Source organism: Mytilus californianus, unplaced genomic scaffold (assembly GCF_021869535.1).
Source record: "Mytilus californianus isolate M0D057914Y unplaced genomic scaffold, xbMytCali1.0.p SCAF_5, whole genome shotgun sequence".
In the NCBI taxonomy this organism is placed as follows: domain Eukaryota; kingdom Metazoa; phylum Mollusca; class Bivalvia; order Mytilida; family Mytilidae; genus Mytilus; species Mytilus californianus.
The window spans coordinates 22,375,976-22,393,510 of NW_026262701.1; the positions used below are offsets into that span (position 1 = coordinate 22,375,976).

The following is a 17,535-nucleotide window of genomic DNA, read 5'->3' on the forward strand; positions in this document are numbered from 1 at the left end:
AGCAGTGTTCTGAAGATAACAGACAAATGAGATTTTCATTGTCCATGAAATTACACTTAAATGATTAGTAAAGACATCTGCAAAAGACAGACGATTAAAAATTCTATTAGAACAAAGAAGTCCTAAGAAATTCAAGAAAAGAAGATAGGATGACTTTTTTACTTGTATAAGTAAAAAATCTGAATGTTTTTATATAAGGGACATAAATAAGCCAAAATTTTTTTACCTATACAAGTAAATAAAATACACTTGTATAAGTATCCTACAAATATACTTATATAAGTATATTAATATTTACTTCTTCAAGTAAATAAAAATTACTTGTACAAGTACAAGTAGTACCCCTGACCATAGATGTATAAACCCATAGATAAAGCTCGTCAAAAGTTCCCTACTGTTCTCTTTTCTTAGATAAAAAGAACCATGACCAAATTGACTGTCTTTGATGTTTCATGTGTGTTGTCCTCAATCAAGTAACTCTAGCTACATTTCTTATCTGTTGATCTGTATTGACCAGTACAGCAGAATAGATTTTCTTAATTGTCTTCTCGAGTTATGTCCCTTCTGTTGTGAGAGTATGTCTAATTTTATCGCACTGGACAGACAAATAAAATGGTGAAAAAATGGATGAAATCGGTCAGAAAATGCGCATTTTACAAGGGAAATATTGAACTAAATTAAAAAATGTTTTTTTAAGGCTTGTATCTTTATATTTTATAAAAACTATGTTTCTGTTAGTTCCTGAAAATGGGAATAGCACGTTGTTGAACTTCTAAAATAAACCTTTTCTTTGATATGCTTCAATAAGGTGTCGAACTGCGTCGAATTTGGGAAAAAATTAATAAGAAAGTACATTTTTTTCTTTATTTCATCAGTTTTTCTACATTTTTAGAAGAGATATTGTCTTTTTAAATCATTTAGGCCTATATATTTTTACGTATAAGTTACTAAATCAAAGATGTATTTTATACATCTATGGCTAAATTAGTAATAGTTTCATTCATGATCTTTATTAAATAAGTTTAAGCAGCTTTATACATCCATGGTTTAAGTAAAGAGTTTTAGTTTACTACCAAAACATTCCATGTAAAGCATGGTAAATAAATATTATGGAGAATATATTCAACTTTTTCTATGTTTTCTATTAATTATATTTTTAATAGACTTGTTTATAATAGTAAACATACATGTACATTGTTTAAATAAAGTTAAATTGTGATAAAAGATATAAAATCTAAAAATGTAAATATGTAAATATGATGAAAAATATTAGTTCTGGCTAAAAAAAATAATATCCGCATTTATTAATTTCTTTTCGAGAATAATTTGTAATATTGTATTACCTACAAGAACATTATTTTTTCATAACCAAGTCATTCTAAAATATATAATTTGATTTTATTTATTTCCTATTTTTTAGCATGTTTAACTGCTAAGTAGCATTTGATTGTCAGTTTTCTATTGTCTAGATTGTCAATTGCCATCTCAATGACCAACTGGTTCATGTCATTGTCAGATAAGTGTGAAAGCCATTACAACGCACATAGAACCTTTGAAGTCAGTGTTGAGCTTCATCTATGGGTTTATACATCTATGCCCTGACTGACTAAAGAATAAAATAGCACTGAAAATGTAATCATGGTAATCAAGTGTTAACGGTCAATGACAGTAGCTAATTCTCTACAAGTTTGCAACATACAGGTATTTTAGCCATCCTAGTTGCCAGAGCCAAACAAATAAAAAAAGGAGACCAGACATGAGGATCACTGTATAACCTGTGTTGCCATATATGGGAACAAAAAGGGTAAAGGGTAAAACAGTTCCTGCTAATTTAAAAAAAAAATGGTTGTGATTCAGTTTTGCCAGTATGCACTATATAAGTTAAGCTACATTGAAATTACAAAGGTTGACAGGGATGTCAGGTTGAAATTGCAGGGGTTGACACGGTCAACACAACAATTTAAAAGGGGTCCACAGGTTAATAGGGTTGACAAGTTCTGCAGGGTTGACATGGGTGATAGAAATTTCCATGGTCGACAGGAATGACAAATAGAAAGGGTCCACAAGTTTAACAATATTGATGTAAATTCTAACATTTCATGGATGGTTTTTCTAAAATACATAAAATGTATCAACCCAGTTAATCCTGTTGACCCAGTCAACCTGTCCATCCAGTTAATCCTGTTGACCCAGTCAACCTGTCCATCCAGTTAATCCTGTCAACCTGCCAACCAAGTGAATCTAACCAGTCAACCTGTCAACTCTGTCAACCTTTCAAACTGGTCAACCCATAGACCTTTTCAACAAGAAGGCCCAGCTCCATGTCTATATATACTATAAAATCCCTTAGAGATAATTGGCGTAGTAATCTAATTCGATACCCAGCAACTTTTTTTGGTCTATATCCTACTTGAGCCTTCCTTTAATAAATTTTAAGCAAAAAGTAATACTGATGTGATTCAAATATCTTTCCAAATAAATTCTTTCTGTGCCTAGACTACTAATATTAAGTTTTACCAATGCAAAAAATAAGCATTCAGTTATTTTATTAAAAAAATAAAATGCCAATAATGGCACCTACATAATCTACTGAATTTTTTTAAAGCAGTAATAAAATAGACAGATTTTATCTAAGCATCCACTTAGCATACTTAGCAACCTTATTCTCATATTAAATTTGTTTTTAATTCTCTTGTTATTCTAAAGGTCCAATAAAGACTTTGACTTTTCTACATGCTATAATTTTTTCATCCACATGGTGACTGACAACTTGTATGTTTACTTACATAGAAATAGGACCTTCCCCTCCAGCAGCCAAAATGACATCAGTAAATCCACGACAACGGTCATCCTCCTCTTTCTTTTCTTGACTCTGATTATGTGTACTAAGACAAGCATAAAACTCTGGATCAGATGTACAAATTCTTTGGAGGTAATTGTCTGGTAACTGCTTCACTCTTATACAATCCCTGATAATCACCTTTGAATCTTCTTTCCTGCTTTTCTCATCAAATTTATTCCATCTAAGAATGCTGTTGAAGATATCCTCTTCAGATCTTACAATCAAGGTGTCCCTTTTTAATATCTCCCTCAAATCTTTGGCATGTAGTCTTAAGAATTCTTCACAGTGACTGATATCTCTGTCGAAACACAATAAAAATGTGGTCTTGATATTTTTTTTTTATTCTTTTATACGTTGAACTTCAAATGAAATCGGAAAAATAGTACATTTATTGCGAACAAAATGAAACTTTTCCACAGAGTCATCTCCTACATTGTCCTATTGGTCAATCTATTAAAACTTTTGTCAGTTCTATTGTCCCATTTAATAAATACAATAGCTATTGTTCTATGTGTAGTTTATTCACAATGTTTAAATTAAGGCCTTCTTTAATGTATTCTATAATTAAACAAAAAATAAAAAAATGCAAAATTTCAATAGGAATAATGATAAAAAATCTGTCAGAAATATCAACTTTTTATGATTAAATCAGTGTTTATATTGAACAGATTGAAAATATATTATTGATATTGAAAAAATACAACATCACACACAGTTTTTTGAGTTGAAACATGTATTTTCATCTATTTAGAAGATATTTTTTTTTACTCTGGTAAATTAATCCATGAGTGATGGATTTCTCTAAGAAAACATTTAAAGGTCCCAATGAATAAAGTTAAAAACTACACAGAAAACAATAGCTATTATTATACCTTACATTGTATAGTAATTATTTGATTGGCTGATACGGAATCAAGTGTTATAGTTTAATTTGGATGGTTTTTCAAAAATTGGCAGGAGCGATGAATAACCCAGATAAATTGAAGCCTCCATCAAACAAACCTATTATTCCCTGTGAATAACCTTTTCAGCCCTTTGATTTTTTCAAGAGTTATCTCCCATAAAAATGACACCATTGACATCCGTAAACAAAATGGCAACGGCCAGGTAACAAGCCCATCAAGTTACAAGGAAACAAGATCAAACAAGGCTTGGAAAATCATCTAGTTCCAAGGATATTTCTCATAAACTGCCCTTTACAGGGCCATCAATATTTTACAGAAAGAGTCTACCTTTGTTGTACATACCAGAAATTCTAAGACACAAAATAATTACCTATTGTTAGTGTTTTGACAATCTTATTCACTCCGGTAAGGCAATATTTTACTTTTAATAATTGTTTCTTCGGTATGACAAAACAGTTATGGCCCATTGAGTCGGTGAATACCCAAAATTGTTAACCCAAGTATGGGTTGACAATTTTGGATATTCAACTCCTCAGCGGACCATAATTGTATATTGTATTTATTCACTGGGACAATAGAACTGACAAATGTTTAAATAAATTGACCAATAGGTGATGACTGTGGAAAAGTTTCATTTTCATAAAGCCGATTTTCTTATTGTTGTCGCCCGTGCATTTTATTAAATGGCATATTATCAATTTATTGTAATATTATTATAACAAAGGTTACATATTATTAGATATGGAGCAGGAGGAGTATCAGGCGATTTTGAATTAAATAAACCTGAATAGAAGGTGTGAAATTGTTGTTTTGAACCAAAGTTTTCATATTCAGAGATTATCATTCACAAATGTATAGAAAAGTTGAAAAAAAACTAAATTTTTGCAAATACTATGGACTCATAATAGAGTAATTAAATAAAAGCTAAAGGAATCATAAAAAATACCAAACAATCATTTTGTTACAGGAAATAATATCACAGATGGTAATTGTAAAATATTTAAAACTAAAAATTTTAATTTCATAATCACAATATCCATGATATCAAAAAGGAAAACAATTATCATAAAAAATATGTAACAAAACCAGAAATAATTTCACAGATCAATAAGAAATTTAAAAAAGTAAAGGTAGAAATACAAAATGTCTAGTTACATGACTACAGTGATGGAGGAATCAGAGTATGATGAATATATTTCACAACTGGATAATGTGTAATAATGGTAATTTTTTATAAACCTGTGAAATATTTTCTGTTTCTAATTAAACATGTTAAAGTCATCAGTTTATACTTAATAAATTAAGAAATAAAATGCTTCGCTGGGGCGCAGCTTGATACGACCGCAGAGGTCGAACCCTGAACAGTTGGGGCAAGTATGGACACAACATTCAAGCTTGATACAGCTCTGAATTTGGATTGTTATTAAATATTTGACACAGCATAGGTTTCTGACACAGAAAGAATGTGGTCTGAGAACTTGATTTTTTTTAATTTACCTATTATGGTCCAATGTCCAAAATCAAAATACATGGTTAGATTCAGCATATCAAAGAACCCCATATATTCAATTTTTGTTAAAATCAAACAAAGTTTAATTTTGGACCCCAACTTGGACAAACTTGAAAACTGGGCCCATAATCAAAAATCTAAACACATGTTTAGATTCAGCATATCAAAGAACCCCAAGAATTCAATTTTTGCTAAAATCAAACTAAGTTTAATTTTGGACCCTTTGGACCTTAATGTAGACCAATTTGAAAAACGGGACTTAAAATTAAAAATCTAAATACACGGTTAGATTTGGAATATCAAAGAACCCCAATAATTCAATTTTTGATGAAATCAAACAAAGTTTAATTTTGGACCCTTTTGACCTCAATATGAACCAATTTGATAGCGGGGCCCACAAATAAAAAATCTAAATTCATGGTTAGATTCAGCATATCAAAGAACCCCATATATTCAATTTTTGTTGAAATCAAACAAAGTTTAATTTTGGACCCCAACTTGGACCAACTTGAAAACTGGGCCCATAATCAAAAATCTAAACACATGTTTAGATTCAGCATATCAAAGAACCCCAAAAATTCAATTTTTGTTAAAATCAAACTAAGTTTAATTTTGGACCCTTTGGACCTTAATGTAGACCAATTTGATAACAGGGTCCACAAATAAAAAATCTAAATACATGGTTAGATTCAGCATATCAAAGAACCCCATATATTCAATTTTTGTTGAAATCAAACAAAGTTTAATTTTGGACCCCAATTTGGACCAACTTGAAAACTGGGCCAAAAATCAAAAATCTAAATACATGTTTAGATTCAGCATATCAAAGAACCTCATATATTCAATTTTTGCTAAAATCAAACAAAGTTTAATTTTGGACCCTTTGGACCTTAATGTAGACCAATTTGAAAACTGGACCCAAAATTAAAAATCTAAATACACTGTCAGATTCGGCATAACAAATAAATAAATGTGATCAAAGATTTTACAAATCTAATGCGCCATACTGTGCAATTAAAGATTACTTCTTGAAATTTTTCAATATTTGAAATTTGAAAAAAAAATAATATTTGAAGAACAATTCTTTTTAATTTCTGAAATCTGAAATGAGAAAAAATTGACTCCCCACAATTTCTTTTTATCCCCCCGCCCTTTTTTCCCCAAAAAAAAACTTTCCCTCAAGATATGGTCATAATCTCAATTCAAATTTCCAATGGAGTTGGCAACCATAATTACCCATTTAAATTTACCATAGTGCTAACTTAATCTATTTTATAATAGAATTAAAAATATAGTGTCAAATCTTTCAAATGGATTTTTTTGTAAAAAAAAAAGATGCAACATTTGCAGATATTTTTACTGGTCTTCCTTTATAAATATGCATTTCTTTAAACATAATTTTAAAGCAGTGTAAGGGAAGTAACCAAAACATTGTATTTGGATTACCTCCCTTACACTGTTTTAAATTATCTTTATTGTTCATTAACCATTACTTTATACATAATTTAAAAGCAGTGTAAGGGAGATAATTTCAATGATGTATTTGATTTATCTCCCTTACACTGCTTTAAATTATGTTTTGTACTAAAGTATTTGTCCATTAACCAGGACAACCTTGTTTTTCCCCCTTTTTTGCCCCTAATTCCTAAACGGTTTGAGCCATAACCCCCCAAAGCAAATCCTAACCATCCCTTTGTGGTATGGAAACTTGTAGTATAATTTCAGAGAGATCCATACACCATTCCACAGTTATTGTCTGGAAACTAGAAAATGCTTATTTTTGGCCCCTTTTTGGCCACTAATTCCTTAACGGTTGGTACCATAACCCCCAAAATCAATCCCAACCTTCCTTTTGTGGTATTTAACCTTATGGTCAAATTTCAAAAAGATCCATTCACTTAAACTAAAGTTAGAGTGCGAAAACCAATGTGTCTTCGGACGACGACGACGACGACGCCAACGTCATACCAATATACGACCACAAAATTTTTTTGCGGTCGTATAAAAAGGAAACAATTTCACTATGAAATTTATTCCGGAATATAGTATCCATAAAATGGAAATCTCTCATAAGTATCTCCCTTTGATTGATAAATGATGATGATGATGATGATGATGATGGATGGCTGCTTAACATCCAGTGGCAAATTAATATGCATATTCAAGACGAGAACATGTTAATGTTATATGAATATTTACCCTGCTTAGTACTAGACCGACATGCTGAGCTGAATTTTTAACATGCTAGTTCACAGGGTAACAGTCCGCAGGAAGAAATGTCACCTTACCCAGACACATTTTTCTGACTCCGAGCTGACCACTCTTCGCTCTTACTCCTTAATGCTGCGTGCTTAGAGAAGAAGCAGCAAATACCAGTTTTAAAGTCTTTGGTTTGACCCTGCCAGGGTTTGAACCCATGACCTCCCGTACTCAAGGAGAACAAGCTACCACGAGACCACCAAGGCTGTGATAAATTATGCAAATATGTTCTACCTTGGTGACACATTTATCATAATAATTAGGTATATATAGATTTTGAAAACCTTATATGATGGATAGTGGAATTGTCTTTTCACAAGCTTATGTGAAATTTTAATCTGAAATGATTTACTGAAAAGAGTGTTTTGGATACACATCTAACATAAGGGTTATAATTTACACTAGGCTTGGAAAAAGTATCCTAGTGCATTAATTCCTCTGGAAATTATACTCTAGTGTAACTTGCCCTCTGGAAAAAATACAGTGGTGGAAGGAATACACTGTGTACATATTATACTACATCTTTTTATCCTTATATATGTATGTACCTAGCAGCCAATAATTCAGTTGTTGTCTTTTGTTGCTGGTCTGTCATATTTGTTTTTCGTATATTTTGTACATAAATCGGGCTGTTGGTTTTCCTGTATGAATTGTTTTACATTTTGTCTAGTCGTGGCAATTTGTAGCTTTCTTTGTGTTATGGGTTTTGCTCATTGTTGAAGGTCGTATGGTGACCTATAGTTGCTAACATATACGTCATTTGGTCTCTGGTGGATAGTTGTATCATTGGTAATAATACCACATCTCCTTGGTCTCTGGTTGATAGTTGTATCATTGGTAATAATACCACATCTCCTTGGTCTCTGGTGGATAGTTGTATCATTGGTAATAATACCACATCTCCTTGGTCTCTGGTGGATAGTTGTATCATTGGTAATAATACCACATCTCCTTGGTCTCTGGTGGATAGTTGTATCATTGGTAATAATACCACATCTCCTTGGTCTCTGGTGGATAGCTGTATCATTGGTAATAATACCACATCTCCTTGGTCTCTGGTTGATAGTTGTATCATTGGTAATAATACCACATCTCCTTGGTCTCTGGTAGATAGTTGTATCATTGGTAATAATACCACATCTCCTTATTTTGTATTGCTAGATTTTCTTACCATAATGTTACATGCAGCGGCAAACAATATCTAAAACAGGTGATAGGTGTACCAATACATATATCTAGCATATAAGCATTCAAATCAAATCCAGAAATTACTGTATTGTATTTCAATATTTTCCACCTTATCAAAACGTACAAGTACTAAAAATCTGTTTTGCTACTCTGCTAAGAAAATATAATCACAATATAAAAAAAAAGGTTAAATTAATAATGATTGAAATCATTTTTCTTTATACCTGTAGTGTTCATCCAAGTAACTGGAAGCTTTGTGGTGTACCCATGGACAGGCATACAGAGCTGAAAATTCTCTAATGCCAATACAATTCTGTGGACTGATACATTGTTCTATATATTCACAACAGAGTGCCTTTAGATCTATCAGTAGAAGTAGATCTGATGCTTGTAATATATCTTGTATGTTTTCATCACACAAACTGATGTTTGAAGTGTAAATATAGTCTAGAATTGTGCCAAATGTTTCCTCACTGATACCTAGAGATGTTAAATCCACAACAGAGGGGTCTGTAGTGTGAGTATGTGTAGAGTCATCATAATTAAAGACCAATCTGAAACAACAGGAAATTTCATTCTACTATGTGCAAATTTAAGTGAGACTGAAATCAGTAATTCTAAAAAATAATTTTAGCTTGCAGGAAGTAGCATTCATCATTACACATTACCAGTCTTTCACAACTCTACCAAATGAGCTTTACTAATTTTTAAACTGTTTGTAATTACCAAGCTTCTCACAAACGATATCAAAGTTATTCAATTTTATTATATACAATACAAATAAGTTTCTCAACAATAAATTTCAAATGTGAGCACTGCGAATGCCAAAACAAAGAAATATATATAAAACTCAAATATTTCATGTATGGTTTGAACTATATATACAACATATCCACAAACTTTTGGTTTCCTTTCACTAAGTGTTTTATTCATAACTTGCTTTATGCTATGGTTTCTATATTTTTTTTAAAATTAATTATTTTTTAATTATTAATTATCAGTATGCATGTTTATATTTTTGCTTTGTTGATCATTTAAAAGCGTTTGATTCAGTTGATCGTCTATGTTTGTGGTACAAGATTTCTATATAAGAATTCAGCAGAAAATTGCTTACCGGTACTATTTTAAAATCCATGTATAGCAATGTTAGATCTTGTATTAGAATTATCGAGAAATTCAGGACATAGCACTTTGTTTATTAATGTATGCCGATGAAATGATATTGATGTCAGAATCAATCCAAGGCTTGCAAAATATGTTTATAAATATTTTATCAGGTTATACTGAGAAATGGGGTCTTTCAGTTAACACAAAGAAAACCAAGATAAAGGTAGAAAAATCAGACTAAATGAGACATGGATTTATAATGGTAAAACATTAGATCATTTCTGTTATCTTAGTGTGTTATTTCATTATAACTGTAAATTTTATATTACTCAAAAACACTTGTGCTAAACAAGGCAGGAAAGCTATGTTTAGTATGAGGAAAAGGACGTCATCCTTATACCTGAACACGTTCTTTCTATTAGTTTTTTTGACACATATGTATGTAGTATCTAATGTTTGGGGTGTTCATAAAGCACCAAATGTAGAAAAAGTTCACTTGGACTATTGTAAAACATAACTAGAGGTCAAGGGGTTGAATTCTTATGTAATGGTATATTATGAATTAGGAAGACTTCCATTGTTATATGAGCAAAATTTGTCCGATACCAGAGGAAAAAAAGTTCGGACAAGTAAATGCCATACCAAGCTTGTCCAACGGGACAAATAGAATTATTTTGTAGAAAATAACTTAAATCCAACTTTGATGATCAAAGTCCATAATAAACAAATAAAAAAGAAAAGAAGATAAAAACAAATATTAATTTGACATGTTTACTTGCGATCGATACTTTAAAACTGGTTCTTTGTCAGATACTTTATAACAAATAAAAGGCATACTTTTCTAGGGAACAAGTCTTACCAATCAGAATCAGCGGTGCGCTTTGTATATTAGGTAACAAGACAGTTTGGCACCGGCACGGAAACAAATCGGCTCCATGTTTAATAGATAGTTCGGCACTGTTGGAGACATTTCGGGACCAAGACAAACCAGTACCTGTTTCCCTACCTTATTCTGTTGCTTTATAATAAATATATGATAAATTTTATGTAACAAAAATATTTTAAAAATGAAAAGAAGAAACTATTGACCATAGAATTCAGAAAATCATATTTGATCATGTTTACTATTTAGACAAACAATATTTGAGTGTGTTTGAATAAACATTTTAATATATTTAAAACAAAGCTGATAGTAGTAAGACATTAATAATAATAATCAATATTTTATCAACATAAAAGACCAGGATACAAACCAAATGAGTGTAGACTGACCGGCCTACCAGACTGTGCCTGATATGCAGAATCTGATGAGACTTTGGCTTTGATGAAAACTAGAACCTTAGTCCTGTGACTAGAAATGACTAGATTTAGTTGTTCTTGACTCATATTTTTGAAAAGGATACCAAGAGATATAAATCAAATTCTGTTCTATTGTTTTAATTCATTTTGTTCATTGAATCAACATAAAATGAAAAAAAGTTTCTCGCTGCATTGAAGACCCATTGGTGGCCTTCGGCTGTTGTCTGCTCTATGGTCGGGTTGTTGTCTCTTTGACACATTCCCCATTTCCATTCTCAATTTTATAATATAAAGGATTTTTTTTTTGACAAGTTACAATTCCATTCGGACAAGTAAATTTTGGTATGTACTTGTCCTATTGGGGAAGTTGAAAAATCAGTTATTGTAGAGGCCTGACCGTGTTAGATTGCATGTGGTGTTTGTGAGGATATTGTATGAACATGATGAACTTTGTGATTTGTATTTATGTATATGCTCTATAAGGGTCCTTTAATTAGGAATAAAGAAATTTGATTATTTGACCATAATGTTACTAATGTCAGGGTAACTGAGTTAATAATAGTCCATTGACTCTGGTATTAATTACAAATTGATTGAAAATTTATGTTATCTTTTCTTATCATCTAACTTTGTTTTGCTTATCTACAGGGCCTAATCTAGGATTTTGAAGAGGGAGAAGTGACTTCTCCTTCCATGAGAGAGAAGGGAGAAGTGGTCAATTTCTTGGAGAAGTGAGATTCCATTACCGTTTCGGTTGCATTCGTGTTCTTAGACTAAATAAAATTTGTTGATTGGGACATAAGGGAGTAGCCTAGTAATATTATCACGATTTTGATGCATTAAATTCATGTGCATCTGCCTCAATTTATTTTTAAAAGTACAGAAAAATATGACTCCCAGTTTACCTGATGAATTTCACATGACTGGGAATTTAATTCATATCACCATTTGTCATTATTTTGTAAAACATTATTGAATGTCCAGGACATTATGTTAGTTGTAAATTGAGATTATCGTTAAAAATTGTAAGTCTATAAATGAAAAAATCTTTCAATCGCATATTAATTATCCAATAAACATGATAAAGAGTTAATTTCTATCATTTTTTAAAAATATCATCCATATCAACGAAATGGTCGTGAGAAAAAAATCCACTGCTGATCACAAATTATCTGGTCGAGTGTCGTATGTTTGCAATCACATTATCCATCAGCTGTCTTTCTACCTTTTATATTTCAATTTTTATTCAATCAATATAATAAATCTACCGTGAATTCCAACCCTTTACCTACCGAATAGTAAAATTGATCGACTCGTGTAAGTAATAAAAATAAAACAAATCAGCTGAGTGATTACGCAACATCCTCAGATGAAAATTATCGTAAAATGATAACTTAACCAGACGGTCAGTTTTCCGTTTGAATAGTTTTGAATGTTATATCCGAGGATGTTCAAAGTCGCCGTTGTATTTATTTAATTTGATCGTTGACAGTATAAGTCCTGGGTCGTTTCGAAAAATCTCGATTTTTCCTTGTCAGCCGCCATTTTTTTACCTGTGAGATTTGTCAATTACAAGTTGTCTCCCTTTTTCCTATTTTGATAGCGATTTGACTTCGCTATGAAGTCAGTCGGCCGGCGAGATTTAGCGATTTTCTAAATTCTTTGGTGACTTAAATCGTCATTTCGCCGGCAAGAATATGGCCTGTATCTATTATTTTTTTTTTTTGCTACCGTTATTTATGTTCATATCCGTCATGAAACCGGGTCCCTTCGCCCAAAATCATGTTCGCTCCCATTCACGTTCGCCCCATTTCACGTTCGCACTTCACACATTCGCAACCCTGGGTCCGTTCGCAACCTTTATTAGTTTAATGTTGAATACATTTATAATCATGTTTAAGTAAGTGTATTGCTATAAATAAGTTTTTTTTCTATTGTTTCCTCAAAATAAAGTCAAGAAAGTGACATTCTTATGATGTAAACAGGTTTCCTTTAGTGTTTTATATGGGACTATTCTGCAGACTAAGGTTAGTATTTATTTTGACAAAATGAATCATGAATAAAAGATTGTCATGAAGATTTAGGCAGAGTTCATTCATCTAAGACTTGTATTTTAAAAAGAAAGGCGGTAGATACCAAATCTTCATTGAGTTTACTCATACCAAGCTAACTGCATGCAGTATTTACATCAAAGCTAGTTACAACAACAATCATGATTTTCAAACTCAGAACAATTATAACAAATTTGGCTTTGTAAATACCAATTAACAGTAATTACACGAAATTAACATTTAATAACTAATCATTAAATCACAAAAAAAAAGTTTTTCATTTAAAAATTATCGAATTTTATTGATGAAAATTTAGATATTTTGATAAAACACCTTAAAACATCTAATAAATGAACCAGTATTTGAAAAAAAAATAGGGTGCTAACGAACCCAGGGGGCGAAAGTGTAGGGTGTGAAAGTGTATTGGGAGCTCGAGATTGTGAGCAAACGGACCTGATACCATCCAGGGCTGCCAAGTCTCACGCATTTTCATGCTTCTTTGGCGGCATTTTCTTTGATCTATTGTTTTTTCTCTTTGATCTTTACGATTTTAGCCAAATCTCACGCATTTGCATTATTAAAAGTTGGCAAGACTGTACCATCCATCATTTAAACTTCATGTGAAGTGACTATGCATGTTGAAAAACAACACAAACCAATCATTCTTTTGAGTACTTTAGGTGACAAATGCTTATCTATTCTCTGGAATGTTGGGGAGATACAAATTTATAAAAAAAAGTACCGAAAATAGTGACTTGCTGCAGCAAGAACATTCTTTTGAACAGGTATTTCTGAACCATTCAAAACAACAGTGCCATCACAGAATCGTAGTAACTTTCTATTTTCATTTAAAGCTGCTAAAATTTTCTTTGCATGACGGTCAGTTGAAAAGCTATGTGAAGTATTTGTCGAAGTTCCAGCTTCGATATCCATTTCTTCTCAGCAGTTACAAAGCTGGTTTCACTATATTATAGACGATTGGCTATCTACGATAATCAGTTATTTACAAACCGAAAACCAGTTTAAGGTTTTTCTACAGTAAAGTGATCAAACAAATCGGCAAAGTTAAAAACCTCAAGACGACGGTGTTGGTGATAATACGGGATTTGCTTCCCAGTTCGCCTTTATTGTACTTGTTCGAAGTTTTGGAATCAATAACAATTAAATGTATATATCAAAATGTACGTAATTAAAAGTAGAAATGGAACTATGATATGCCTAAAAATCAATACTTTTTACATTTTGTAACTCCGCCTCTCGAATGATCCCTTATAACACTGATTTTGCGCGTGTGGACAAGTAACACCGTACCATATGACCAGCGTTGTGTTCAAGCTATTCTCGTCTTTGTTGAAGCTTTAAAAAAAAGAGGTATTCATAGAAAGAGCCGTCTTCGGTGTTAATGACGTATGTTTTATTCATGACGTCATCGTTAACTTGACAGAATTGTATACTATCACAGGCACTTGTATTAGAATTTTTTCCCCCCTATATACCTTAATATAACATTTCTGAGACAAGTGCCTGTGTATACTATGTACTGATTTATCTGACATGTACAAGAATAGGGATCATTCGTAATATTTCTTCCTGTAGACGTCGCTGGTGTTCCATAAGTGGTTGTCGGAAACGTTTTAATCAATTTGACGCTTGAATCGCATTACGTAGCACATGTTTACATTAGTAACCACAATCGACACTCGCTAATTTCACCAAACTAAGCTCCAAAATTGTTGTGTCCCCGGCTGCAATTATTCTGAAGGGGGACCACAGATTCCCAAAAGACCATGAAATTCTTTTAAAATGGAGAGAAGGCACCAAGAGAGTTGATCCACCCATCAAAAATATCTAGGGAAACCCGGCGGAAAATATTCGACCAAGTTTGCCATAACCAGGTCATGCCAGGAGATTATATAACAACAGGATTAGGTTATTATATGTATTTATATTTTTCTTATATTTAGTACAGTATTTAACCTCTTTGTTTTATTTTTTCTCGATTAAACAGCCCAATAATTTGACAGGTTATTATTTATTAAAATAGGGGGATGACACAGGGATGTATTTTATTCTTCAAATATACCCTCACACTTTGTAAGTTTTTTCCTAGTCTTCACATTTTTTTCACCCTTTTACCTTTGTTTGCATTGTAAATAAGAAATTATAATTATGTTGTGCACTTAATTATAGCAAGTGAAATATATTTCCCTGACAAAACAATGCATGAAAGGAAGAGAACTACATGTATTGGGAAATATGACAATCCCTATACATGTATTGCATTCTAAAAAAAACCATGGTACATATGAGCATAATTTTTCTATTTGTTTGTCGCAATAAAGTCTGAATTTTCTAAGGACTTTACATTAAACTTATGGCAAAAGCTGTCAGAACAATTTTTTTTAATTCTTCAAAGTTGGAAATCAAGAGTATTTTTGTGAGAAAAAAACATCACACACATCCCCGCATTAAACGCTTGTCCTTTATGAATGATAAGAAAAATTTCTGAACCTGCAGTTTATTAAATAACATGATGCTTTGTGTTTTCTTGTTTTAATATTTCAGAAGCCATCATGGATAACAGACTTTTTACCCAACCATGAAGTGATGAATGGGATACATCTTTATGTTTGAAATGAATTCATGATTAAAATCCAAGTGGCTGCAAGTGCGAGGATCAATACTTCTGTCAGAACCAGATGTAAAAAAAAATTTGACAAAGGTGACAACAAATGGCAAATAGTGGAATTATGGAACAGGATTTATTTACTAGCCAAGACAGTTCCTTATATTAACACACAAACTTTTCTGAAAGGGAAATTCCAACTAGATCAGAAGAAAGTAGTTTGTGATAGAAAAGTGTCGTCCAACCGAATTCACATTAAAAGAGTCCTTGTATTGTCTAAAAGTTACACAAGGGTAAAACTTAATGCCCCTCCTCCGCTGTGGCAGGGGAATAAACAATCTGAAACATGTAATTCCACGTGAAAACTTCTAATTCAACTTGGTTCCAGAATTATCTGTGTTTGCTGTGTTCTTTCTAATTTCATAAAAATACATTGTAAATAAATATGCATAAAAGATGAAATGGATTTACATGCAATTGATTTTATTATTTGTTCTAATGTGGTGCTGTTTCACCACTGCTTTCCCAGTTAGCACCAAAAAAAATAGAAAAATGTTGAAAAAATATTGTAGAAAAATATCAAAATCATGCACAAATGTATGGCGTTAAAAATATTTTCAAAACATTTTCATGATACTTTTAAAACATCATTAAAATGTTACTGAATTTTGACGACAATGTTTGTAAAATGTCTTATAAATGATTTGAATGTGTTTGTTAATCAAATATCCCTGAAACATTTTTAAAACATATAAAAATTCATTTCTGCAGGATAAAATGTTTTGAAAAAGTTCAAAAAATATTTTTTAACAAAATGTTTTAATAATCTTCATATTCTCAAAAATCATTAAAAAATCATTTAAATGTTCTTCGAAATATCATTATAAAAATGTTTTCTAACATAATCTGTCAAGTCTTTTTATAAAATATTCAGAAACATATAAACAATGTTTAATATCAGAGACAGATTTAGGAGTGGGGTGCCTGGGTCCCCCCTTTATGGCCCTTATGGAGCTACATTTATGGTAAATCCAGATTTTTTTATTACTCTCAAAACTTTGTCTAGTTTGGGGCCTGATGACCCCTTTTAATGCCCCCGCAACTGAAAGCTGGGGGCATATTATTTTACCCCTGTCTGTCCTTCTGTCTGTCTGTCCGTTCGTCCCATTATGGGTATATAGTTATTCAGCACAACTCCTCCTACAGTTAGAATCCTAGGAAGTTTTCACTTTGCTGTCTGTTTGTACATATATTGAAGATGTGCATGTGGTTATGGTTTTCATTTTTATTGATATTTGCCCTTTTGGGAGATAGTTGAACTTTGTCATTTTTGGGGTATAAGCGGTTAAATGTTATAGTTATTTTAAAATAACACTTTGCATCTACGGGGGCATCAATTGTGTCTCCCAGACACAATAATATCTCAAAGAAAGTCCTACATTAACTGTTTTAATACAGTTACTTCAGAATGGAGTGGGGGGGGGGGGGGGGGGTCACTTTATCTATATTCAAAATCCTGGATCCACATTTGAGAAAACAACCGCCGTAATACTGATCTTTACCCCACATCTCCTTTTACATTTGTCTGCATGCTGTTGATGCCTGCTTAATCTATATATATTTTGTCTATTTTTGTCGGGTTAATGTCTCATTGACAACCCCAATATTTCCTGTCTTAGATATAAATTTTATTGAATAGTCCCTTTTTTTGTATTTAGCACTGAACACATATGAAAAAGAAGATGTGG

General features: G+C 32.0%; 1 protein-coding gene and 1 long non-coding RNA gene across 2 annotated transcripts in view; one reads left to right on the forward strand and one right to left on the reverse strand.

Moving 5' to 3' along the window:
- The window catches only part of LOC127700314 (gigaxonin-like), a 28,094-nt gene extending 13,952 nt beyond the window's left edge, over window positions 1-14,142 (reverse strand). Inside the window, exons 1-3 of the mRNA XM_052203729.1 lie at window positions 13,904-14,142; window positions 8,929-9,258; window positions 2,787-3,140 (exon numbers count right to left, since the gene is read on the reverse strand). Of these exons, the coding sequence (XP_052059689.1) occupies window positions 2,787-3,140; window positions 8,929-9,258; window positions 13,904-14,094 (875 nt within the window). The 5' untranslated portion in view covers window positions 14,095-14,142. The remainder of the gene's footprint in view (window positions 1-2,786; window positions 3,141-8,928; window positions 9,259-13,903) is intronic.
- Window positions 14,143-14,727: 585 nt separating this feature from the next.
- Window positions 14,728-16,257, forward strand: LOC127700325 (uncharacterized). Its single transcript, XR_007981553.1, has 2 exons — window positions 14,728-15,090; window positions 15,727-16,257. It is a non-coding gene; the product is annotated as an uncharacterized LOC127700325 (long non-coding RNA).
- The last annotated feature ends 1,278 nt before the right edge of the window (window positions 16,258-17,535 follow it).